Source organism: Borostomias antarcticus (assembly GCF_949987555.1).
Source record: "Borostomias antarcticus genome assembly, chromosome: 4".
In the NCBI taxonomy this organism is placed as follows: domain Eukaryota; kingdom Metazoa; phylum Chordata; class Actinopteri; order Stomiiformes; family Stomiidae; genus Borostomias; species Borostomias antarcticus.
In genome coordinates this window covers 13,065,434-13,086,448 of record NC_140237.1, presented here as the reverse complement: position 1 = coordinate 13,086,448, position 21,015 = coordinate 13,065,434, and the positions used below count along the sequence as shown (strand labels likewise).

Here is a 21,015-nt window from a genome sequence, read left to right as displayed (position 1 = left end):
AATAACGCTTCATCCCTTTGACATTCTACTTAATAGTTTTTATTTTCTCTGACCTCAGGCAACCCTGAGTGTCTTGAAAGGCCCCAAATAAATAAAATGACAGTTACCCGCTGTAATAGAAGCCATACTGGAGATTAAGGGAGAGGGGCAATAACCTGCAGTAAGTCTTTGGCCTGGAACACCAGGGGCCTGAAGCCCCGTTGGTACCGTTGAAAGAACAAGGATATTTCCTTTACTGAAGACCAAGCTCTAAACACACTCACAATCACTGCGTAGAGCCATGTGTTGGACTCAATAGAGCAGCTCTGCTGCTGTGCATTTGAACCTACAGCCAGGAAGGTCAAATAGACAAATGGCTAGTTCAGAAGTGCTAACACAATACCAGTCAAACACAGCAGGAAGAGAGGCCCAAAACAGACTGTCAAGTACCAGTTCTTCCTGTATTTAGTGTCCAGTTCTTCCTGTACTTAGTGTCCAGCATACTATTTAGTCCAGTTCTTCCTGTAGTGTCCAGCATACTATTTAGTACATAGTATGCTCATCTACAAGACACATAGATGAAGAGAGAAAGGAGTGAAGCATCGCAGGAGAAACTTTTGTAACAGGAGATGTGTGTGAGTGTGTGTAGAATGAAGGCGGAGGAGAGGAAAACATTGCAACTGGATGCCAAGGGAAGAGGGTAGAGGGCAGAGGGAGGGATGGAGGTTGGGGAAGGGGAGCATTGTTTACTGTCCTCTTGTCTTATGAGGAGCTCTTGATGGATGCCGGCTGGGCAGACGGGAAAGCCTAATGAGATCGGCCCCCTTCTCCCCATGTAGAATCACTCAGTTCTGACAGAACGCAGATACAGAATGTACATAAACAACATTCTACTACACACAGTAATCATGTCTGCTTTGGGAGTTAGATCCTGTAATGGTTTCTCCTTAGTGCAGTAGATCTGTCAAAAGAAAAGCTCCTCATTGTGTTTGGCTAAGCGAAAAATGCTGAGGACAGGGTGAGTTTAAGTGAGGTCCTTTTGGGAGGTGGGATTAACTTGGCTTGGAAGACATCACGTTGCAGTGTGGATAATGGCTGATCTTAGTGCTGGCATTGAGGACTGTGGAAAATAAGACCATGCTATAGCTACAGTACACATCCTCCCTGGGGCAGATTCAACACCCATTCCTGATATCCCCCTAGTGTGGTCCACACATGGCTGTCTAGAGTGGGACTATACCATTCCTGATACCCCCCTAGTGTGGTCCACACATGGCTGTCTAGAATGGGACTATACCATTCCTGATATCCCCCTAGTGTGGTCCACACACGGCTGTCTAGAGTGGGACTATACCATTCCTGATATCCCCCTAGTGTGGTCCACACACGGCTGTCTAGAGTGGGACTATACCATTCCTGATATCCCCCTAGTGTGGTCCACACACAGGCTGTCTAGAGTGGGACTATACCATTCCTGATATCCCCCTCGTGTGGTCCACACACAGGCTGTCTAGAGTGGGACTATACCATTCCTGATATCCCCACAGTGTGGTCCACATACAGGCTGTCTAGAGTGGGACTATACCATTCCTGATATCCCCACAGTGTGGTCCACACACAGGCTGTCTAGAGTTGGACTATACCATTCCTGTCTCTGGTTACTATGAGACAACCTTCACAAACTTGAACACACATCCACTCTTCCACTCTCATAAAAGCACATATGCACACAGTAGACGTGTTCCTCCCCAATATGAGTGCATAAAACATACAACATTATGCTCACACATACACACACACACACACACACACACACACACACGCACACAAACACACACAGACACCTTAACTAGACCTGGGTGTAACCAACCTCTCCTCACTTTCTGAGAATAAAAACAGAAGCAGGACAATCTCCCCTCAAACACAACACCCTCCCAGCATTGGTGAAAGTCTTAACCCGTTACAACACTGTAAGGAGGCCCCAAGCAGAACAGAACAGAGCGGACTTGTGGGTCTGGAACCCGTCCAAGCTGAATAACTTGGTATGATCCGCTCAATGATTTTAAAAGCGTGACTGGAGTCCAGAACCCATTTTGTTTTTGGAGAACATTGGAGAGAAATATAAGGGTATTTTGGTTGTCAAGGAGATGATTATTTGTGCTAATGACTTGGTTGGGTAATGTGGTGGCCTGTAGTTGGGAGAGAATTCCTCTAAGCATTGATACATTTCTGTAGTGTGTGTGTGTGTCTGTGTATCTGTGTGTCTGTGTGTGTGTGTGTGTGTGTGTGTGTGTGTGTGTGTGTGTGTGTGTGTGTGAGCTCATATACACAGGTCGGAATGCTTGTTGATACATTGTCATTCTCCATTTTGGAGAGCACATAAATATTTTGGGTAGTGTACAGTATACAATATCCCACTCTTCAATGGCTGACCTTTAACTGCTATAAGAACATCTACTGTCAATGTCAACCCTATACCAGTAAACCTAAACATGGCTCACTCAAAAAAGGGGAAAGACTAATAAATATTGGTTGGGTTTAGGGATATTACGCTCTTAGTCACTTCTTTAGAAAGGAGATGCACTGGCTAGTAGTAGTACACTGACTACCTATGTTAAATTCAATTATTGTAAGTGATAAAGTGGTAGATAAAAGTGTAGACACCTGCTAAATGACTAATGTAATGTATATTGAGCAATAGTCACAGTTATTTGCTTTAATGTCCCACATAAAGCCTGCATGCAAGTTGTACTGTTTATCTCTGTTTTAGATTTCTTTGCCTTCCTCCCATATTAGGTTATTTCCTGTCTGACGGACTGAATATACAGTAGTGTAGTGAAAATATGACATATATGGCTGAATGTTAGTTTTAATACATGACTGAAAAAATAAATATATAATATATAAAATAAAATACAATATGCTAATTATACTGGTGTTTCTCTTCGAAAATAGTAATGGACTGTTTCAATCGTGCCCCTTACGACCTAAAGAGGATGTAATTAAGTTGAATGTCCTCAGATTTAAGAGCAAATAGTGGACTGTGACAAATGAGAATTACAAAGAGAATCAAATAAGGAGGGGCCAAATGTAACATAATTCCACCACCAGTAACAGTTTCACGGCTATGCGTTGTAGGGTGTAATTTACAGTATAATAACAATGACACTGATCTTATTCAGTGTTGCTAGCCGGTATGTAGTTATGACTGTACTTCATAAACCTCAGGGGGGCTAGTTGGAACAATAACAAAGGACATTGGACTGGAATAATGAACACACTATAATGTCAGTGGTGTCACATTATGTGGATAGAAGATACTATGTGGCTATAATCAACTGGGTTAGATTGGATTCCGAGTTGTATCCATTGAGTCCTTCATAGGGAATGTCTGTGGAAGCATGGTGTATTGGTGACACGATCTGCTTGCTTCACCTTCTGTGCTGTGATCCCAGCTAGTCTATACCCCTCTGTCTTTCCTCCGGCTAAATACGGTATACAATTACAGTATGGAAGGAGGGTGGACTGTCCTCTCTCTTTTTTAAGAAAACTAAAGAACACAACAGTGTACTGTTTACAGACAAGTTATTGTAGGCAGCCAGATCACACAAACTCGCCTAGAAAATCCAAGTTTATCTAAGCGCTCTGTGGTAGTCTTGGTTCTGAAAACACATTCTGTGGTCCTTTAGAGGCCTTATGAGGTTCACAGCCTGCTGCTGTCTCTGTGGTTGTTCACGTTTGAGCATGTTTTGATCATGTTTAATTGCTGTCTACTAGGCCTTCAGAAGCGTTGGAACTCACCTGAGCCTTAGCTCTCATGAAAGGGGCGCTGATGTTGCAAGTCTTCTCGTTTCTTAGTCTGTCCTCACTGCGGCACTCTATCCTGATGTCGGAGTTGTCCTGAACAGGAAAGATCAACATTTGCGTACCTCAATAGTATCTACAGTAAGATGCTGTCAAAAATGACAATTCAAATGTAATCTTATTTGATCTAGCTAAATAATACTGTATAATTCTCATCATCAAGGCATGTCACCTGCTTGAACACATGGATTGTGACCACGTCATGTCAACACTGATATTGTGATAATTGTGTTATTATGAAGTACAGTACCATACCTTGACTATGAGACTGGAGAATCGCAGGTTGGGCGTGTAGGTGATGTTGAGACGGGCACCGTAGGCGTTCTCTCCCTTGTTGTCCAGATGAACATCCACCACCATCCTTCTTCTGGACCCTTCTATCACTCTCTCCAAACCCTGAGTCCCTCCTTCCACCCCACTCTGACAAAACACACCCCTGGAGTGCATCGCTTGTCCACAGAACTTCCTGTTGGAGTAGGAGAGAGTGAAGTAAAGGATCAAGAGGTTGTGTGTGTGTGTGTACGTGCGTGTGTGTATTTGTGTGCAGGGGCCTACGTTTTGGTGAGCAGGTCTGTGTTGCTCTGCAGGGCCAGGTCTGGTGCACAGTGGTCGTCCTCATCACAGCCATTCCAGAAGGGCAGCTGGTGGGAAGATACAGCATGGTACTCAGATCTAGAGATTATGGCATCCTAGTGTTGAGGTTACTGTATCTTGTGCCTCTTACACAATCTTATGGGGGAATATTTGTTCCTTCCCTATACAGTTATATACTTTGAAAAAACCATAATGTACTGTATAAAGAATTAATTGCATAACATGCATTACATCAGTGCCTATGAATGATCACTTCCACCACAATGTGGAATCCACTGAAAAAATGATTTCACACAAGCGTAGGAGGCTGTCTCACAGGCTGGCGGTCTCACCTCAGTGCTCACAGTGGTGGGCCAGCTGTCATCCAGCATGGGCCCCTTGTCAGGATCCTGGAGTCCCACATCTACTGTAAATACTATGGGCCTCACATAGTCAGTGGTCTCCTGGAGAAACAACGACGCCCGGGTAAAACCCCCATTGCAGCTTTATTATAGAGTACATTATAACAACAGAGGAGTTGAAATCTTCAATATTCATCCTTATTCATCCATCATTTTTCATTCATCATTCTACACCTGAGAGTTAACAGGGGTCTTTATGATCAGAAAATCAATCAAGATATCTGTTCAAGACTTGTATCGGCACATCTCACGCCTTTCACACAAGGGAACATGGAGTAGTGCTCACCATGACATGAAAGTATATGTGTTCACAGGTCTCCTCTTCAGAAAGCAGGGTCATGTTCTGAGGCTGCAGTTTGTCACTGTCATCCATTATTGCTCTGGGTTTGAAGCGTCGCTCTGCAATGGAGATGTTGTACTTGATTGCTGTTGAATATAGCAGAGACACAGGGCATCAGTGTCAATTTGGCATCGAAAAGTGGATTGGCAAAAAAAATACAAGACAAAATTGAAGCCGCAAGCGGCTATACGGGTCCAAGCTTCAAGCGACCGCGCTGCAACGACCACGCTGCAACCGGCGCACGCAGCAACGAGCTCAACAAGCCCATCAACAGACCAGACTATTACAGCACATTTGAGTTATAACATCAATGAAAATGCAATGAAAGTGTGATGGGCGTGGCTTTGCACATAGTGCATAATGTCCTCCCGTCCCGCCTACACCCCCACCACCAGCGTGTGTAGTTAGTGACTGTAGAGCCATGATCAAAACAACACATGACATCATCTAGTTCAACAATAGAGAAATGGCCACTTTTGAAAATAGGAGATGGTTGGGAAGAAGTGGACTGAATTCAAGAATTCTTGAACAGTCTTTAAGCCACATGACGATGGAATTGCTGTGCTTTCTGAATTGTTGAGGACATTTGAAGGAGTGATTATTCACAAAGTTGAGCAAGTTGAAAGATTAAACCCCCCTCGAGTCTTCTGGCTTTGGAAGTGATTCATTTCCAACCCACACTATTTTAGAGGCATGCTATTTATTGCCCTTGCAGTACTTTAATAACATGGGGGAAAAGTCCATAAAATCAGAACTAATGCATTCAGTCTTACCCGGGGCGACCAGAGAATACAATAGTCTCCAAGTCTTCATACTTTACTACAGCCTACGTCATGTTGCAAATGATAAAATAGGCTGATTTCAATGTTGCAAGGTCAATCGTATATGGGCTTGAAACTGTTTGGGATATCATGCTAGACATTGCCAAAACAGCAGGCCTTGCAATACAGCTGAGTAAAATAAAAAAAAAGCGATTGACAGACTGTGGGGACAATATTAATCCAACCTAGTTTTATAAAATTCAGACGTGCTTTTCAGATAGACTTCTTAATGTGTCCCCCTAAACTTAGAGTAGGTACAGAATAGCTTTTGTCAACACTGCTCTCCTCACTCCCAAACTATTTTTCTTCTTTGTAGGTCTACAGTAGAGCCCCCTGAACGTGCAGACCCCAGTAGGTCTACAGTAGAGCCCCCTGAACGTGCAGACCCCAGTAGGTCTACAGTAGAGCCCCCTGAACGTGCAGACCCCAGTAGGTCTACAGTAGAGCCCCCTGAACGTGCAGACCCCAGCACATCTGCCACGCATTACTGAGCAGACACAATGAGAGGAAAAATAATTAAACCTTCCACTGTTTCCCTGCTCCCCAGGCTGCTCTTAACACTGTCCACACAGAGGACAAGATACTGGAACTCCCTCTCTCCTCTTTCCCCTGGGAGGTCAGAGGCTAACTGAAAACACTCCACCCTCCCCACCCCCCCACACAGTGTGAAACTCAAGCTCTGGGGCCACTCTTTCAAAATGAATTGTGATCAGAAAGATCCCGGTGGGCTGAAGCCTCCTTGACAACATGGCGGCCCTGTTTCCTGGGGCGTCCCTTGCTCGTGTCAGAAGTGTGGGTTGCCAGGTTATGTAGCTATGCCCAGATCTGTAGCCGGATGTTATTGAAGAATCTAGGGAGAAATGTCTATAACATCTACGGAGTCTTACTGCTATGTATTTGATTTAATGTGTTTGTTTGTTTTCACGTGGACACTGTGTAGTCGATAGAGTGAGGGAGACAGCTGATGCTGCTGCTGCTGTGGCCGTTCGGGGTAGTGGGTGTCAAGAGGTCACACTTAGGCCACGGGGGGGCCTCTCCTCTGGGGTATTAATGACACATCTCTATGGGACACTCTAAACAGACACAACCCAGACTGACAACCAATGGTGATTAAGATATCATGTTAGGGTGACAGGCGACACATCTGTATGGTCACTCCTCCACCAATCTAGCTTCACTAGGCCCTAAACGGGCAGGCCTAGGCGTGGGGGGTGGGCCGAGAGGGCACATTTGGAAACGGTAGGCAACTCGGCCGGACAGATTCGCTGCTCCCAGCAGGCAGGCCCACTGATAACACCATGCAGGGGAGGGAAGACTTGGGGCCTCGTCTTCGCCCACAGCAGAGAGCAGGGAGAGAGAGAGACTAGGGAAACATCCCAGTGTTCCATGTGATTGTATCCTTGTCCAATAAATCTATCATCTGTCGCCGCTTCCAATCCCGTGTTGGAAGATTTCATCAATGACTATCACAGCAAGAAGGCTATTAACATCGTGGTCTATATTAGATTTGCTGCAACTTTTATTAAGGCTTATACAAAATTACACAACGCAGAGCAACAGAAGAAGAAAGCCAAAAGCCAACATTATGTCTAGACTAATTACACTCTACTATTGACATTATACTGTAGATCAGTGGTTGAGAGTCTTAGGATAGAAGGAAAGGAGAGGAGACGAGAGAAACGAGGACAAGTCGATTCAACTGTTGTTATCATGTCATGAATTCAGAATAATTATCCTCAGAGTTAACATTGCATCTCTGGAACCAGTAGTGTTATGTTTGGCAAGTATAGAAGGATGTTTGAGATCAAGATCTGCCACTGATAACAAGGAATGATTTGCCTTTTGGCTTTGCATTGGGGAAAGTAGCCATCACCCATTCACTCGCCGGCCAAAAACTGAGCTGTATTTCTGAGTCAACAAAGTCCAAGGACATTGACAAATGCACGATGAATGACTCCATTATTGATAACTGAACCCTGCAGTGTTTCCACCAAAGCTTAGATACTGAGCCAATGTGCCGCGTACTTGGATTAAGAATTCTCCGAGGGTGGGATTGTAGGGAAATCGGCTGTGGAGTCGGGTCACGACTTCTGTTTCTCATGAATTGCTGAAGCGCCCTCATTTTTTACTGAATAGATGTCATAAAACATGTAAGAGAAAAATACAGCTCCTGCATATCCAATAAGGTTTTGTGGCTTCACTTTGCTAATAAAATCAATTAAACTGAATCCATTTTATTGGTTTGGTTCTCAAGACTACAGTATAACCCCATTGACGGAAACTTGTAGTGACAAGAATCCCACAGATCTAAATAGACCTACACCGAAGGGTTTTTCCTATTCATCCTCTCACCATATTATTTGCTAGAATGTTAACCCTTGACCCTTAAACCCTTTAACAGTGATAAAGAATGACCATTGCCATAATTCTCTCACATCTTGGATCAGTGTAAATCTTCTCTAGTGAGGGATAAGGCAAGGAAAGGAAGCTACTTTAGACTTTTGAGATCTGTATACTGTACCGTACTGTATAGGGCACGTTAACCATTGGTCACTTACCAACTTCCTGTTTTGGTGGAATGGCCGTTCTGGCTGTGACGTTGAGACACACTATAGCTGACATGCAGGTGACATCCTTGCCCCCTCGTTTACAGTCCTTCACAAAGATGTTGACCTTGTTTGGCTCAAACCGGACACTGGTGTGAATGTACACAACGCTGCGTGACCTGCAGATAAACAAGCTGTTTTACAATCCGTGTCTCAAGACCGGTACATACTGTACTCAATAGGATTCAATACTTTATTGCCATACAACTTTTCAGGTCATTAGGAATTTGTTAATACACTGTGCATTACTGACACACAAAAACACTGGATCAATCAGGATAAAGGAATATTCATAGATGTTTGATGGTATTGCTATAATACACCTTTAAAAACACATTTGAATGTTTTAAAATATGCTTGTTTATCAATGTAATTGTTAACATACTGTAGCCTTTTAGGATCGGAGATGCACCATATCATGCTCTTGTCTTAGATCAGAGTTGGGAAGCTGAAACTAGGGGAATCCAGTATTGTAAAAGAGGGCCATATACTTACCAGAGAAGCACTGCTGCGCCCAGCGAGCCCACTGCCAGGTCCACTAAGCCATCGCCATTCACGTCCATCTTGCCATGGATGCTACGCCCAAAATACTGCAGGCCAGGCGCCAAGTCTGCAGCTGCAATCCTCTGAGAAAGGGGGGGGGGGGGGGTCATGTAGAATATCGATTTTTAGAACCGATATTTGGAATAAAATCTGGAAAATGTACTTAACATCACTCTATTTTGCCCCTTGGGGATCGATAAGGGATTATTGTGTTACTGTGTTATCCACCCCAGCAACGGCGCAGGGCGAGAGGCACTGTAATGTTTTGTATGCGGCAAGATCTGCAGGAACCTGAGAGGTCTGAGGATCCACCAGACCAAGATGGGCTCACAAGGAGGAAGCAAGCTGAGCAACGCACCCAGCACTGTCCCTGGGGAGACACAGGAGGAGCAGGATGGCGGAGGGGAAAGGTCGCCAAGCAGTGGCAACATGCAGAAGGTGTCTGGATACCAAAGGAGGAGAATGCAAGTGACATGCAGTTCTGCACCATCTCCCTGCTCAGTGTGGAAGGAAAAATCTTTTTCAGATTCTTCAATGCTTAACTAACTAGCTAAGCTAACCACTTGCGTACCTTCTAAAGAATTCCTACATTGACACCACAGTGCGGAAGGGAGTTCATGCCGGGCTGTTTAGAGCACACAGGAGTGGTCACCCAGTTGATACGTGAGGCAAGGGAAAACCGAGGAGACCTGTCAGTCATTTGGCTTGACCTTGCCAATGCCTACGGATTCAGTCCACATAAGCTTGTGACAACAGCTTTGACCAGCCATGTTCCAGAGAAGATCAAATAATTCATATGGGACTACTACAGCATACCTGTGTTCATACCTGACAAAGCCTCACGCCGAAACGTTGCCCTAAATAAATGTTGCATATTTTTCAAACCGAACCAAACGAGTGCTGGGACTCTGCTTTACAATTGATTCCCCTGACCCAGGCACCCGTATACCTTTTTTTTGAGTGTTGCTCACTATTTTACCATCCACTACTACAGCAGTTTCAGTTTGAGAGTCCCCTCTGGAACAACATCTGCATGGGTATAATGTAAGGGCCCCCTGTCCAGATCCGGCATTCGCCAACCACCGATTCGAGCCTTCATGGACGATCTGTCGGTCATAGCAATATCAGTGACAGGATGCCACTGGCCCCTTTGAGGACTGGAAAGGCTCATCACATTGGCGAGAATGAGCCAGCCAAATCCAGATCCCTGGTCCTGAGGAGGGGCTTGCTAGGACGTCACTCAGGCCAGACTTGGTCTTAACATCTAACAGTTCAAAGCAAGTGGTTCTGTTGGAACTTTCAGTCCCCTGGGAAGACTGGATAGAGGAGGCCCATGGGAAGACTGGATAGAGGAGGCCCATGAGGGAATGGGTGGACGGCCAGCTGTGAGCCTATCCAGGTGGGCTGCAGGGGATTTCCAGGGCAGTCTACACCAGGCACTCCTTAGCATTAGAGGGTTGCTGGAGAGAAGAGTCACCAGGAACATCATTGAAGCGGCAGAAAAAGCTTTGAGGTGGTCGTGGATCAAGAGGGGGGCTCCATGGTGTAGCATGCCGCTTGGACACAAGCCCAGGTGAGGGTGTCTGATGATCAAAGACCCGAAACGCCCTATGACCTTGGGTTCATCACTGATGATGTGTCCGAGCCACCCTATGACCTTGGGTTCATCACTGATGATGTGTCCGAGCCACCCTATGACCTTGGGTTCATCACTGATGATGTGTCCGAGCCACCCTATGACCTTGGGTTCATCACTGATGATGTGTCCGAGCCACACTGTATAGGGGTTTCCAATAACGGGAGCGAATCAGAATCACGGGGAGGGTCCACGGACCACCGAAACATGGCTGGCCATTCACCATTCATTTTTTGGACCAGGATTACACAGAAACTACCTGACCGATGTTCATGAAACTTGGTGGAGGGGTGTAGCATGAGACACCGTACAACCCATTAAATTCTGGAGTGGATCCGAATCATGGGGCAGGTCCACGAGCCACCCAAACAGAGTCAGGCTGGCCATTCATCTCCATTCATTTTTTGGACTAGGATTACACAAAAACTACCAGACCGCTTTTCATGAAACTTGGCAGAGGGGTGTAGCATGGGCCAATTTAGAACACATTCAATTTTGCCGAGCACAGAGCCACGGAATGCATTCATGGGCAGAGGTCTGTGCTCTCTGAGCACCATTTCTAGTTTATACATAGCAATACACAGTGAGCCACCATAATCTGTGTACCTAGCTGCTATAGCCCACCTGTTTGTACTTGCGCAGTATTCTGTTGCGCTGGCTGAAGAAGACGTATATGGCTCCGCGGTGGTCGTCCTCCAGGGGGGCTCCCACCACCACGTCATTGAAGCCGTCGCCATTCAGGTCAGGAAGCGGAGCGAGCGATGAGCCGAAGCGAGCGTTCTGACCCCCGTTCTGGATCTCTAGCGCCCCCTCTAGGATGAAACGATTCTGAGCAGATGGAAGAAGAGATATATAAAAGAAAGAAGAAAGAAAGAAAAAATACTTATATTGAGAAGGGTATTACTGGACCTTTATGGCATAAATTCTAAAAATTAGTATCTGTGTTCACTAAGGTTTGCCAATAGGCTGGATCTGGAGGCTCTGGGTTTCTGTTACCAGTGAAAAACCCTTTAATCAAAGACACTTGCTGCTGTCAGTCATGGATCACGTTGCGCTTTTGTAACCCAGTCAGAAAAACATTGGAGGGGAAACGCGTTGTGTGATCTACAAAGATCACAGCGCAGTGAACTCTGGAAAGGGATTTATACAACACATGATCACATACAGTCCAACAGTCTACACACACATGCACTGAGATACAATAACATACACAGTGCAGACATGGCCAAGTGAGACGGAAACACACATTTCACATCACACAACACTCTTATAAACAATCGCATACTAGACTCACATGTGCACATACACAAACAGTATCCCATGGCCCAAAAGCAAACCATCAAAACAACCATGAGCCATTGACATGGGGACTAGTTCTAAATCTCACATCTCCTTTGTTGAGGTAGACATGGGCACTAGTTCTTAATCTCCCATCTCCTGTGTTGCAGGTTGATCCATGACCTCTGGTCCTCTGGGATTGCACGGTCCTCCAGTAAATAGACGGATCCCTTCCTCAAAAGGACAGACACTTATTTACACGACACACGATGAGACCCAGATAGATTGTTGTCTTAAACTCCTCATCTTTCCAAGGGCTTTTTTGTTTGTTATTCCAATTACTTGTCATTCAGTCTGAAAAGTCAAACTAAAAGGCTTTGTTTTTATTTCTGTGGTCATACAAAAAGCAAAAACAACTTGCAAATGAGTCGTAGCGTTGTTTTTGAATATGAAATCAGGCGAAACCCCAAGCTTGCATTTTTCATTAGGGATTCCTCCTTTGTGGGAAATTGTCTTTCAAAACCTTTGTAAACATGAGTGATGGGCTGTTTTCATCCCAGAGTCACATGATCTAAGACAAACATGTCTTTCAAATGTCTCTTTGGGGTATTAAATAGCCAGTAGCCTTTTCACTTAATAAGTAAGTAGAGAAGTGAGTTGGAAAATATCTGTGCCTTTGAATACAATTAAAGTCTCTTGGTCTGGAAAAACTTTGAGAGAAAGGTACAATTCCTCAGCATTTTGACTGAATGGGAGCCAAGTACCAGAGCCCATCATTATCCGTTCCTATCATCGCCCCCACGCCGTCCCATCCGTCCTCTAAATATACGGCGTGAAGGAAGCAGCGAAAAGTGAGATCACTTGTGTTTTCAGTCTTCCTAAAGGTGAAGGAGGAATGAGTTGAGAAATAGGCCTCTGCAACCCTAGCAGACAACCCAGCTACCAGACGAAGTGTGTGTGTGCGTGTGTGTGCATGCGTGCCTCCATGTGTATTATTTGCACATATTGCTCAGGGGCCTGTCTTATTTGAAACATATGTTGGTTTGTGGTGAGGTAGGGTGAAAGCATCACGGTCATTCCTCAGTGACTCACTAGTAGAGTGGAAGAGCATCGCCCCGTCAAGGCATTGACCTAGAATTTCAGGAATTGAATTTTCACTGAGCACAAATCTTTACATATGGCTTTAAATGATCTCCATCCAGTTGCTTAGTGGTACAGCCGTGTTTTATCCATTTGAAATGTGAGACGGTATAACCGAGGTGGTTGGGTGACCACACTGGCGTGATGCGTGTCCCTGTCGGAGCCCAGAGGACTGTTCTGGCTCCCCCGAGCCATCGCCTGGGTTTCAACTTAGTAACTGGTGCACGGCTCTTTGTGTGGGAGACTGGTGTTCAAACTTCTGGACCGTGCTCCTCTGCTCGTTCCCCCAGTCTAGGGACCGTTCAGATCTAGTGTCACTCAGTGCAAAGATGGAGGCAAGGTCTTAGGATCTGAGAGAAAGAGAGGGGGGGGGGGAGTGTCTCATAACGACCAGCAATGCACAGGAATGTATCCCCTGCCATTTCCACCTATTAAGGAGCCCCCTTTCCTTTCCAAAGGACTGGCTGGTAATTACTTTAGAAGAAGTGAATGCTTTCCTACTGAGTTCATGATGCACTTGCCATCTAAGGCAGCCTGGTGCCTGCTGGGAGCACGCAGAGAGGGCTCTCATTTGAGCTGTGTGGCAGCAGGTGCCCAGTGTCTGTTTGCTCAGCTACAGTGGGTTAATCTGGGACACTGGAAAGAAGGGGCGTCTGGATTCGTGCGGTTGGTGCTACAGTGTGCAGGGCTGGTCTGGGGGGGATCTGGTACAGGGCTGGTCTGGGGGGGATCTGGTACAGGGCTGGTCTGGGGGGGATCTGGTACAGGGCTGGTCTGGGGGGGATCTGGTACAGGGCTGGTCTGGGTGGGATCTGGTACAGGGCTGGTCTGGGGGGGATCTGGTACAGGGCTGGTCTGGGGGGGATCTGGTACAGGGCTGGTCTGGGGGGGGAACTGGTACAGGGCTGGTCTGGGGGGGGATCTGGTACAGGGCTGGTCTGGGGGGGGATCTGGTACAGGGCTGGTCTGGGGGGGATCTGGTACAGGGCTGGTGTTCTCTGGTTCAAGTGTTGTATGCACAGGTGCTGACCCAATATAAGAAGTGTGAGAAAGGCGGAATGGTGTAGTGTGTTAGAGTGTCGGTTGGTCACCATAGCTGTGAGTAGTGTGACAGTAGTGATGTATAGTCTGTCTTTGTGTGTGTGTGTGTGTGTGTGTGTGTGTGTGTGTCTTCCTACCAGCTCTGTCACTCTGTAGATGTACACCTTGCCCTTCTCCAGACCTCCACTGAAGAACATGGGCGCTGCCACCAGAAGGTTGTCCGTCACTCCGTCACCATCAATATCCACCGGGGCGATCTCACTCCCATAGTAGGAGCCGATCTGAAACACAAACCACAGCCACTTCAGGATCTGTTCAAATACTCCTCCTCTCCTCCCTTTCTTCATGTCCTATGGGCTATTCTTGTTTTACAATCTTTCATTGTTTACTGTAATTTAGCAGCTGTTACAGGGTTTCAACATGTCAGCTTTGACGAGTTGATAATGCAGAGTGTCTGTGTTGTGGATTAGGCCCTCAGATGGGAGGCACATGGGTCTGAGCGATGTGGGATATTCAGGCGTAGGCGGAGGGTCTCCAGTCTAGACTTCAACGCTCTAGCAGCACTACTTGGATACAATGTCGCTGGATGATGTGTCTGGGATGGGTTGCCAGATCAAGAGAGAGGATTGTCTGGAGAGGATCACTTGTTATCTAGGGTACTGTCTTGGGGTGCCAAATTGGACGAAAAAGGCTGGTAATGTGAGGACCGCTCTAGTGGCGGCGTCTGTGATGGCTCGCCAGATTGAGCAGACGGTTTATGAGAGAGCAGATCATGTAAAATATGAGCTGCTGCTTCCTGTGGACAAGTGTCTCTGTGGGAAAAAAAATACTATTGCTATGTGATGGGTTGCCAGGTTGGGCCTTTAAAGGAGATCACTCTCCACGTGTTATATGTAATAATCTTGAAGCCCATTAATCTTTTTGTCCATAAGGGGGGATCAGAATGAGGAGAGAGGAACAGACAGACAGAGGAGTAGAGTAGAGACAGGATTTGATCCCTTGTGCTGTGTTGCTCTGTGAATGATAGCGCTACAGATACTGTACATCAGACACAGGTGAAAGTGATATACTCCAAAGAGAGATAGATCTGTAGACAACAAGAGAAAGAAGGTATGAGTGTATTTGTGAACGGGTCAGTGTGTATTTGTGAATGGGACGGTGTGTATTTGTGAACGGGCCAGTGTGTATTTGTGAAGCGCGTTACCTGCTGGCCTTTGAGGGAGTGCAGGATGGTGAGTTCACCCGTGTTTTTCAGGGTGAAGATGATGACCTTGCCAGTGTGGTTAAACCGCGGAGCCCCAGCCACATACAGGCGGCCATTCCTGGCCGAGACCACTGACGTCACTGTGTAACCTAGCAACGCAAACAGGAGACACTTTTAAACGATGAAGCCGCTCCTAAGAGCTACTCCTAAGAGCTACTCCTAAGAGCTACTCCTAAGAGCTACTCATAAGAGCTACTCCTAAGAGCTACTCCTAAGAGCTACTCCTAAGAGCTACTCCTAAGAGCTACTCCTAAGAGCTACTCATAAGAGCTACTCATACTGCCAGGCACTAACTGTTCATCTTTTGACAAATTAATTTGTGTAACTTCCCAAATCACAAATGTTGTTATGGTTCACTGCCACCGTAAGGTTGTAGTTCTCGGACTAATTGAAGCCCAGTAGTATCCTAGCAGTTAGTTAGTATAGTCACCAACTTTCAGTCACATACTTGCTTACTCAGCCCTATTGCCCCTATCACACATTCAGTTTATTTTAAGACCTCCCATTGTGCCCCCTTTCTGCTGGGTTTCTGGAACTTTTCCCAAATCGCTCTCTCTCTCTCTCTCTCTCTCTCTCGCTCTCCCTCTCTCTCTCTCCCTCTCTCTCTCCCTCTCTCTCTATTTCTTTCTCTCTCCCTCCCTCTCTCTCTCTCTCTCTCCCTCTCTCTCTCCCTCTCTCTCTCTTTCTTTCTCTCTCTCTCTCTCCTCCCTCTCTCTTTCTTTCTCTCTCTCCCTCCCTCTCTCTCTCTCTCTCTCTCTCTCTCTCCCTCTCTCTCTCTCTCTCTCTCATTGAAAGTCTGTCCCTCATTTAATTTTACAGTGTGTGGTCTAACCCACTCCTTTTTTACTCAGCGCAACATCATTAACAAATGGTCCAAATAAAGGAATAGCAGCCAGTGGCAACAGCATGCGCTACGAGTGTGTATTTGCATTTGTCAACGTTTGGCGTGTGCTTTGATTGTGTGTGTGAAGACTTGTGTTAATACACATCTCAGGACAGGACCAGATGGAAGCAGATAGTCGCAGCCTTATGTTCCTCAAGGAATGAAGAGGATTATGTCAGTACGTCTCCATGACTGTGTGTGTGTTACTTCAGCTTGGATATGCTTTCTAGGGTCTCTGATTGAATTTAGGTTCATTGCATGACCCAGAGACAATCAATAAGCGGTCATAATACGGTTTAAAAAGTTCAATGGTAGACACTGAGTCACAATGGACTCCCTTGGGTTACTGTATGCCAAATCTCTTTGGCCTCAATAGCACAGTAGTTGAATTGCTGAGTTGCAATCAATCAACCAATCAATCAATCAATCAATCAATCATAGTCCAGCAGCAGCAGGCATGGATACAGTTTTCCCTCCATCTTTATTTTTCTCTATTGCACCATGTTTCATTTTTCTCCATCGACCGATCATCCTGCTCCCCCCGACCCTCTCTCTGTGTGAGCATGTCCAGACCTCATGCTTTCACCCCATATTCCTAATGAGCTTGGAGGACCTTCCTTGGGCAGGCAGTGAGGCGGAGCGGCCATGGCGGTGATGGGGAAAGCAGAGGCCGGCGGGGGGGGGGGGGGGGGGGGGGGCGTGGCGGTGGGGGGGAGGGTGCGGTGGGAAGCACTGGAGCGCTTTATAGAGCCAGGGCTGCCGCTAGGACGGGCAGCGCTAAACCACTCGGCTTCCAATGTGCCTGACACTCATCCCTCCATCCAGAGAAAAAAAAGAGAGAGAGAGAGATAGAGGTGGAGGAGAAGAGCCGGGGAGAGAGAAGAGCGCATAGGATAAGCAGGAGGGAGACTGAGAAGGGTCAGAATTAGAGAGGAAGGTAGCGAGAAGGAAAGGATGTGAGGGGGTTTACTGTCCTCTACTTTTAAGATTGTGTTTTTTTTATTGTGTTTATGTTTGGTGCAACCATCTTTTTGTTTCTTGTAAACAACTAATGTCTGTGTACATTGTCCTTTTTTATAAACGTTAAACTAAACTAAAATCTAGAGTAGATGAAGAAAACGGTAAAGGACGAAGGAGCGTGCTGTTGGGAGTTTTGAAACTCTCGCCCTCATGAACACCCACTGTCCTGTCCTTAACCAGCCCCAGAAACGCACGGAGAGACCTCAGGTAGCTCCTGTCTTACCCAGGTAGGCGCCGTGGTTCTTCAGCTCCTCTGGGAACTCCTGGATGTAGGAGGACTTGGGTGGGATGACCTTCCCCTGCCGGGTCTCCTTCAGCACCGCGCCGTTCCAGTCGTAGGCCCCCACCGCGCCCAGCAGGATCCCATCCTGGACACACACAGACACCGTAAAACACTCATGTAAAATAGTTACGTGGTCTACAGTACAGTATGTTCCAAATATGGATGTATTGTGCTCTGCAAGGCGAATAGCTGTGTAATAGATATTTATAACTGGTTGTGTCAGAGGAATGTTTGTGTTTGACAAACGGTAACAAGTCACGGAAGATGTCACAGGTATAATGACAAATAGACTTGATGATGATTATGATGATGGTTAAATCATATTTCCAAACCTCCATATAGGAGCTTGACCCAGACATGAGTCTGCATTAAGAAATTTCATGGCCCTTCATGTATTCAGCCAACAATAGCTTAAAAAATAATAAATGATTCAAAAGTAAAGTCTTCTCACCCACATTCATTATATTTTCCTTCTTTCCCTCCCAAATAGATTTAAACGTCTTGGGAGAGATTCGGGGGATCATAAATGAAGCGTCTGTAGATCATTCTCATTATAAAAGCTTTGTTGGAACGTGCATTTTCCCATTTACACGAGTCCTGTCACCTGTGTGCATCACGTGGAGATATTTGACTCTTGCTAGCAAACTCACAGAAGTGCTATTGAAGCATTTCTTCAAACTATTACTCAACAAAGGAAATACACTGTCAAAGCGGAACCACAAACATGAGGAGATGGGCTTCCAACCACCCATGATTGACATTATATTAAACCTACTTTGAATAGGCCTGAGATATCACTACAATTATAGGGTTCCCCTAGACTAATCTTGTCAGTTTTCTGCCTCGCATAATCTGCAGACTGCACATTTTCCACAGGTTAGCGCAGCGAACATCGGAGCGCTAGCCCCCACTCCCTGATCTGCACATGGAACTGTGCTCACCCAGCAAGTGAATCATTGGTTAGTATCTGACAGTGATCCTAGCGTCTGTGGGTATATGTTTTGGGGAATACGGTCGCTATGGCAATTGAACCCAAAAACAGCGGTGCACTCCATAAACTACTGACCTATTTTTAGTGCCAGTGTGCATGAGGACAGAACCTCGCTGCCCTATGTACTGTACTGGTCTAGCATTGATTTTTCAGGCTGTAATGATCATGGAGCTCGCCAGCGCTGTGGCTAAATGACACCCCTGCTCGCCAAGAGGGATTACTGAGAGAGCGCCACATCCAAGTAATAGTTTACCAATAAGGGACACATCAATGCATATGGTAAAACAGACATCTAAATATGTGAATTGTATAGACATACATATATTTATATATTACAGTACTGTACTTGTGGTGTCCAGTTAATTAACAGTTTAACTCAATCCGGCACATTACAGAAATGTTGATCAATGGAAGTCCATGATCAACCTAAAATATATTTAAGAATCAAACTTATCTTGTGTCTAACATACCGATTTCTACCGTTATCTTAACTGAGACCTTGCACCTTTCAACCTTACTAATATGAAGTAAGCCATACAACTATACTATCTAAGCTTGCATGGGAGAATGCAATGTCTATGTATGACATAAGCACTATTCCAAGCTGGCACACCCGGCATCCAACAAAACCATCTGGTCTTCAGGGAGAGGCTTTCTCTTTTAAGGCCTAGAAATTCTTTCCAATAAGTTATCTTACCCTCAACACTCAGGTTGCCTTTATTCAGCAGTGATATCCATTGAATCTAGCTGAGAGGAGCATGGGATTTACTGTCACCACACTCACCCAGCTGCAAGTTTTCCCTTTTTCTTTAATAAAAAAAAAAAAAGGGGATATATTTATTATTCCCAAGGCAGGTTGTGCTTCAACTGCAGTGGAACTGGAAAATCAACGCTGTTACATCAGCAAACGTGAGTCTGCGATCCAGATGGAGGAAAAGGGAAAGAGATGAGACTCTGTAGAGGAGGGGGGTACAGTGGACAACATCGGAGAGACCTTCACCAATCTCTCTCCTTCCAGCTGTGTCAGGGGGAGCAGGCACAGTGGACAACACCGGACAGACGTTCACCAATCTCTCTCCTTCCAGCTGCGTCAGGGGGAGCAGGCACAGTGGACAACACCGGACAGACGTTCACCAATATCTCTCCTTCCAGCTGAGTCAGGGATGAAGCCAACACACCTGCTGCTGTCAGCATGCCACCAGAACCTGCCCATTCTTTTGTGAGGCAGCGGCAACCTCTCCGTGTCTCAACCCTTGGGACAAAATGGTGCCTTATTCCTATCCTTCAACAGCCACAGTGGAAAAAGGCCTGCCTTCTCTGTCAGACGCCCCTAAATCAGGAAGACCTGAGCCTCCAGGGCCTGACAGCAGGCCCCCCGGAGGGAGGTGAGGAAGAGGGGGATGGGGGGTGTGAAGTGGAGGACTGGAGACTTGACAAAAGAAGAGATGAATCGTGTTGATACAGTGTTTCAGACATGGTGACAGCAGTAAGACTCGCCTCTACAATGTGTGAGGAGAAGCCAGCCTGTGACATCTGGAGACCAAACGCTGTCCCATTCTTACTGGTTCCTGTGGAGACAGAATATTTTAGCACATAGAGCCGAGGGTCATATCATGCAGAACATCATTGAAGTTTGAAGTTAATTATGAAAGAATGGCGACACACAAATAGTTCCTTCTAATTTAACTTATTTAGGGTCTTCTAATGTATAGTGTATATTGATTTAGAAACCATCTCAGTTAAGTTAAGCCGCATTCACATAATTCAGTACTGTATGTTGCACTTTAAAAGGTTAGTGTTGCATTGTGTTGTAAATATTTATGAATACAGACCAATATGTGTTGGGGTCAGCAACCTAGCCTTTCACAATACCTTCCAAACTGAAGATTCTGTCCCCGAGTGCATCCACGATGTCCTTCAAGGCAGACTCATCCGTTACATTGAAGAAATGCTTGTCATCCGGATCACTGGCAATATACTTGATTTCATTCAGGAAAGCCTCTGGATTGATCCCACGGCGATTGTAGTAGCCAAGGACCTACGGATGAGGCCAAACCATCTATTATACAGTAGTGTGATTTAAATGTCCCTACTTGCAGTACAGTAGGCTACTATCGATCCAGTTTACTTAATATTGTGTACATAATATAATTTTCTGGAAGATTGTCACAAAGAAGGCTTGGAGGTTTCACAAAATTGCCTTTTTATTGAGACGGGGATAAACGACTTGTGAAACCGGTTTACCCTGCACCAGGGGACTCTAAACCTCCTCCCAGAGGGCAGGAGCTCATACTCCTCATGCACCGGGGGACTCTAAACCTCCTCCCAGAG

The 21,015-nt window shown here is 45.8% G+C and overlaps 1 protein-coding gene across 2 annotated transcripts in view; it reads right to left on the bottom strand.

Annotated features, from left to right (window-relative positions):
• Positions 1-21,015, bottom strand: part of LOC311307710 (integrin alpha-11-like) — a gene marked incomplete at both ends in the record, with an annotated part of 62,317 nt that overhangs the window by 7,094 nt on the left and 34,208 nt on the right. For both annotated transcript variants that reach the window (XM_084436569.1, XM_084436570.1), the window contains 13 exons: positions 3,781-3,879; positions 4,099-4,309; positions 4,399-4,484; positions 4,770-4,880; positions 5,125-5,264; positions 8,558-8,724; positions 9,101-9,231; positions 11,409-11,612; positions 14,381-14,524; positions 15,448-15,596; positions 17,634-17,778; positions 20,182-20,252; positions 20,557-20,722. In XM_084436569.1, coding sequence (XP_084292695.1) covers positions 3,781-3,879; positions 4,099-4,309; positions 4,399-4,484; positions 4,770-4,880; positions 5,125-5,264; positions 8,558-8,724; positions 9,101-9,231; positions 11,409-11,612; positions 14,381-14,524; positions 15,448-15,596; positions 17,634-17,778; positions 20,182-20,252; positions 20,557-20,722 — 1,824 coding nt within the window. The remainder of the gene's footprint in view (positions 1-3,780; positions 3,880-4,098; positions 4,310-4,398; positions 4,485-4,769; positions 4,881-5,124; positions 5,265-8,557; positions 8,725-9,100; positions 9,232-11,408; positions 11,613-14,380; positions 14,525-15,447; positions 15,597-17,633; positions 17,779-20,181; positions 20,253-20,556; positions 20,723-21,015) is intronic.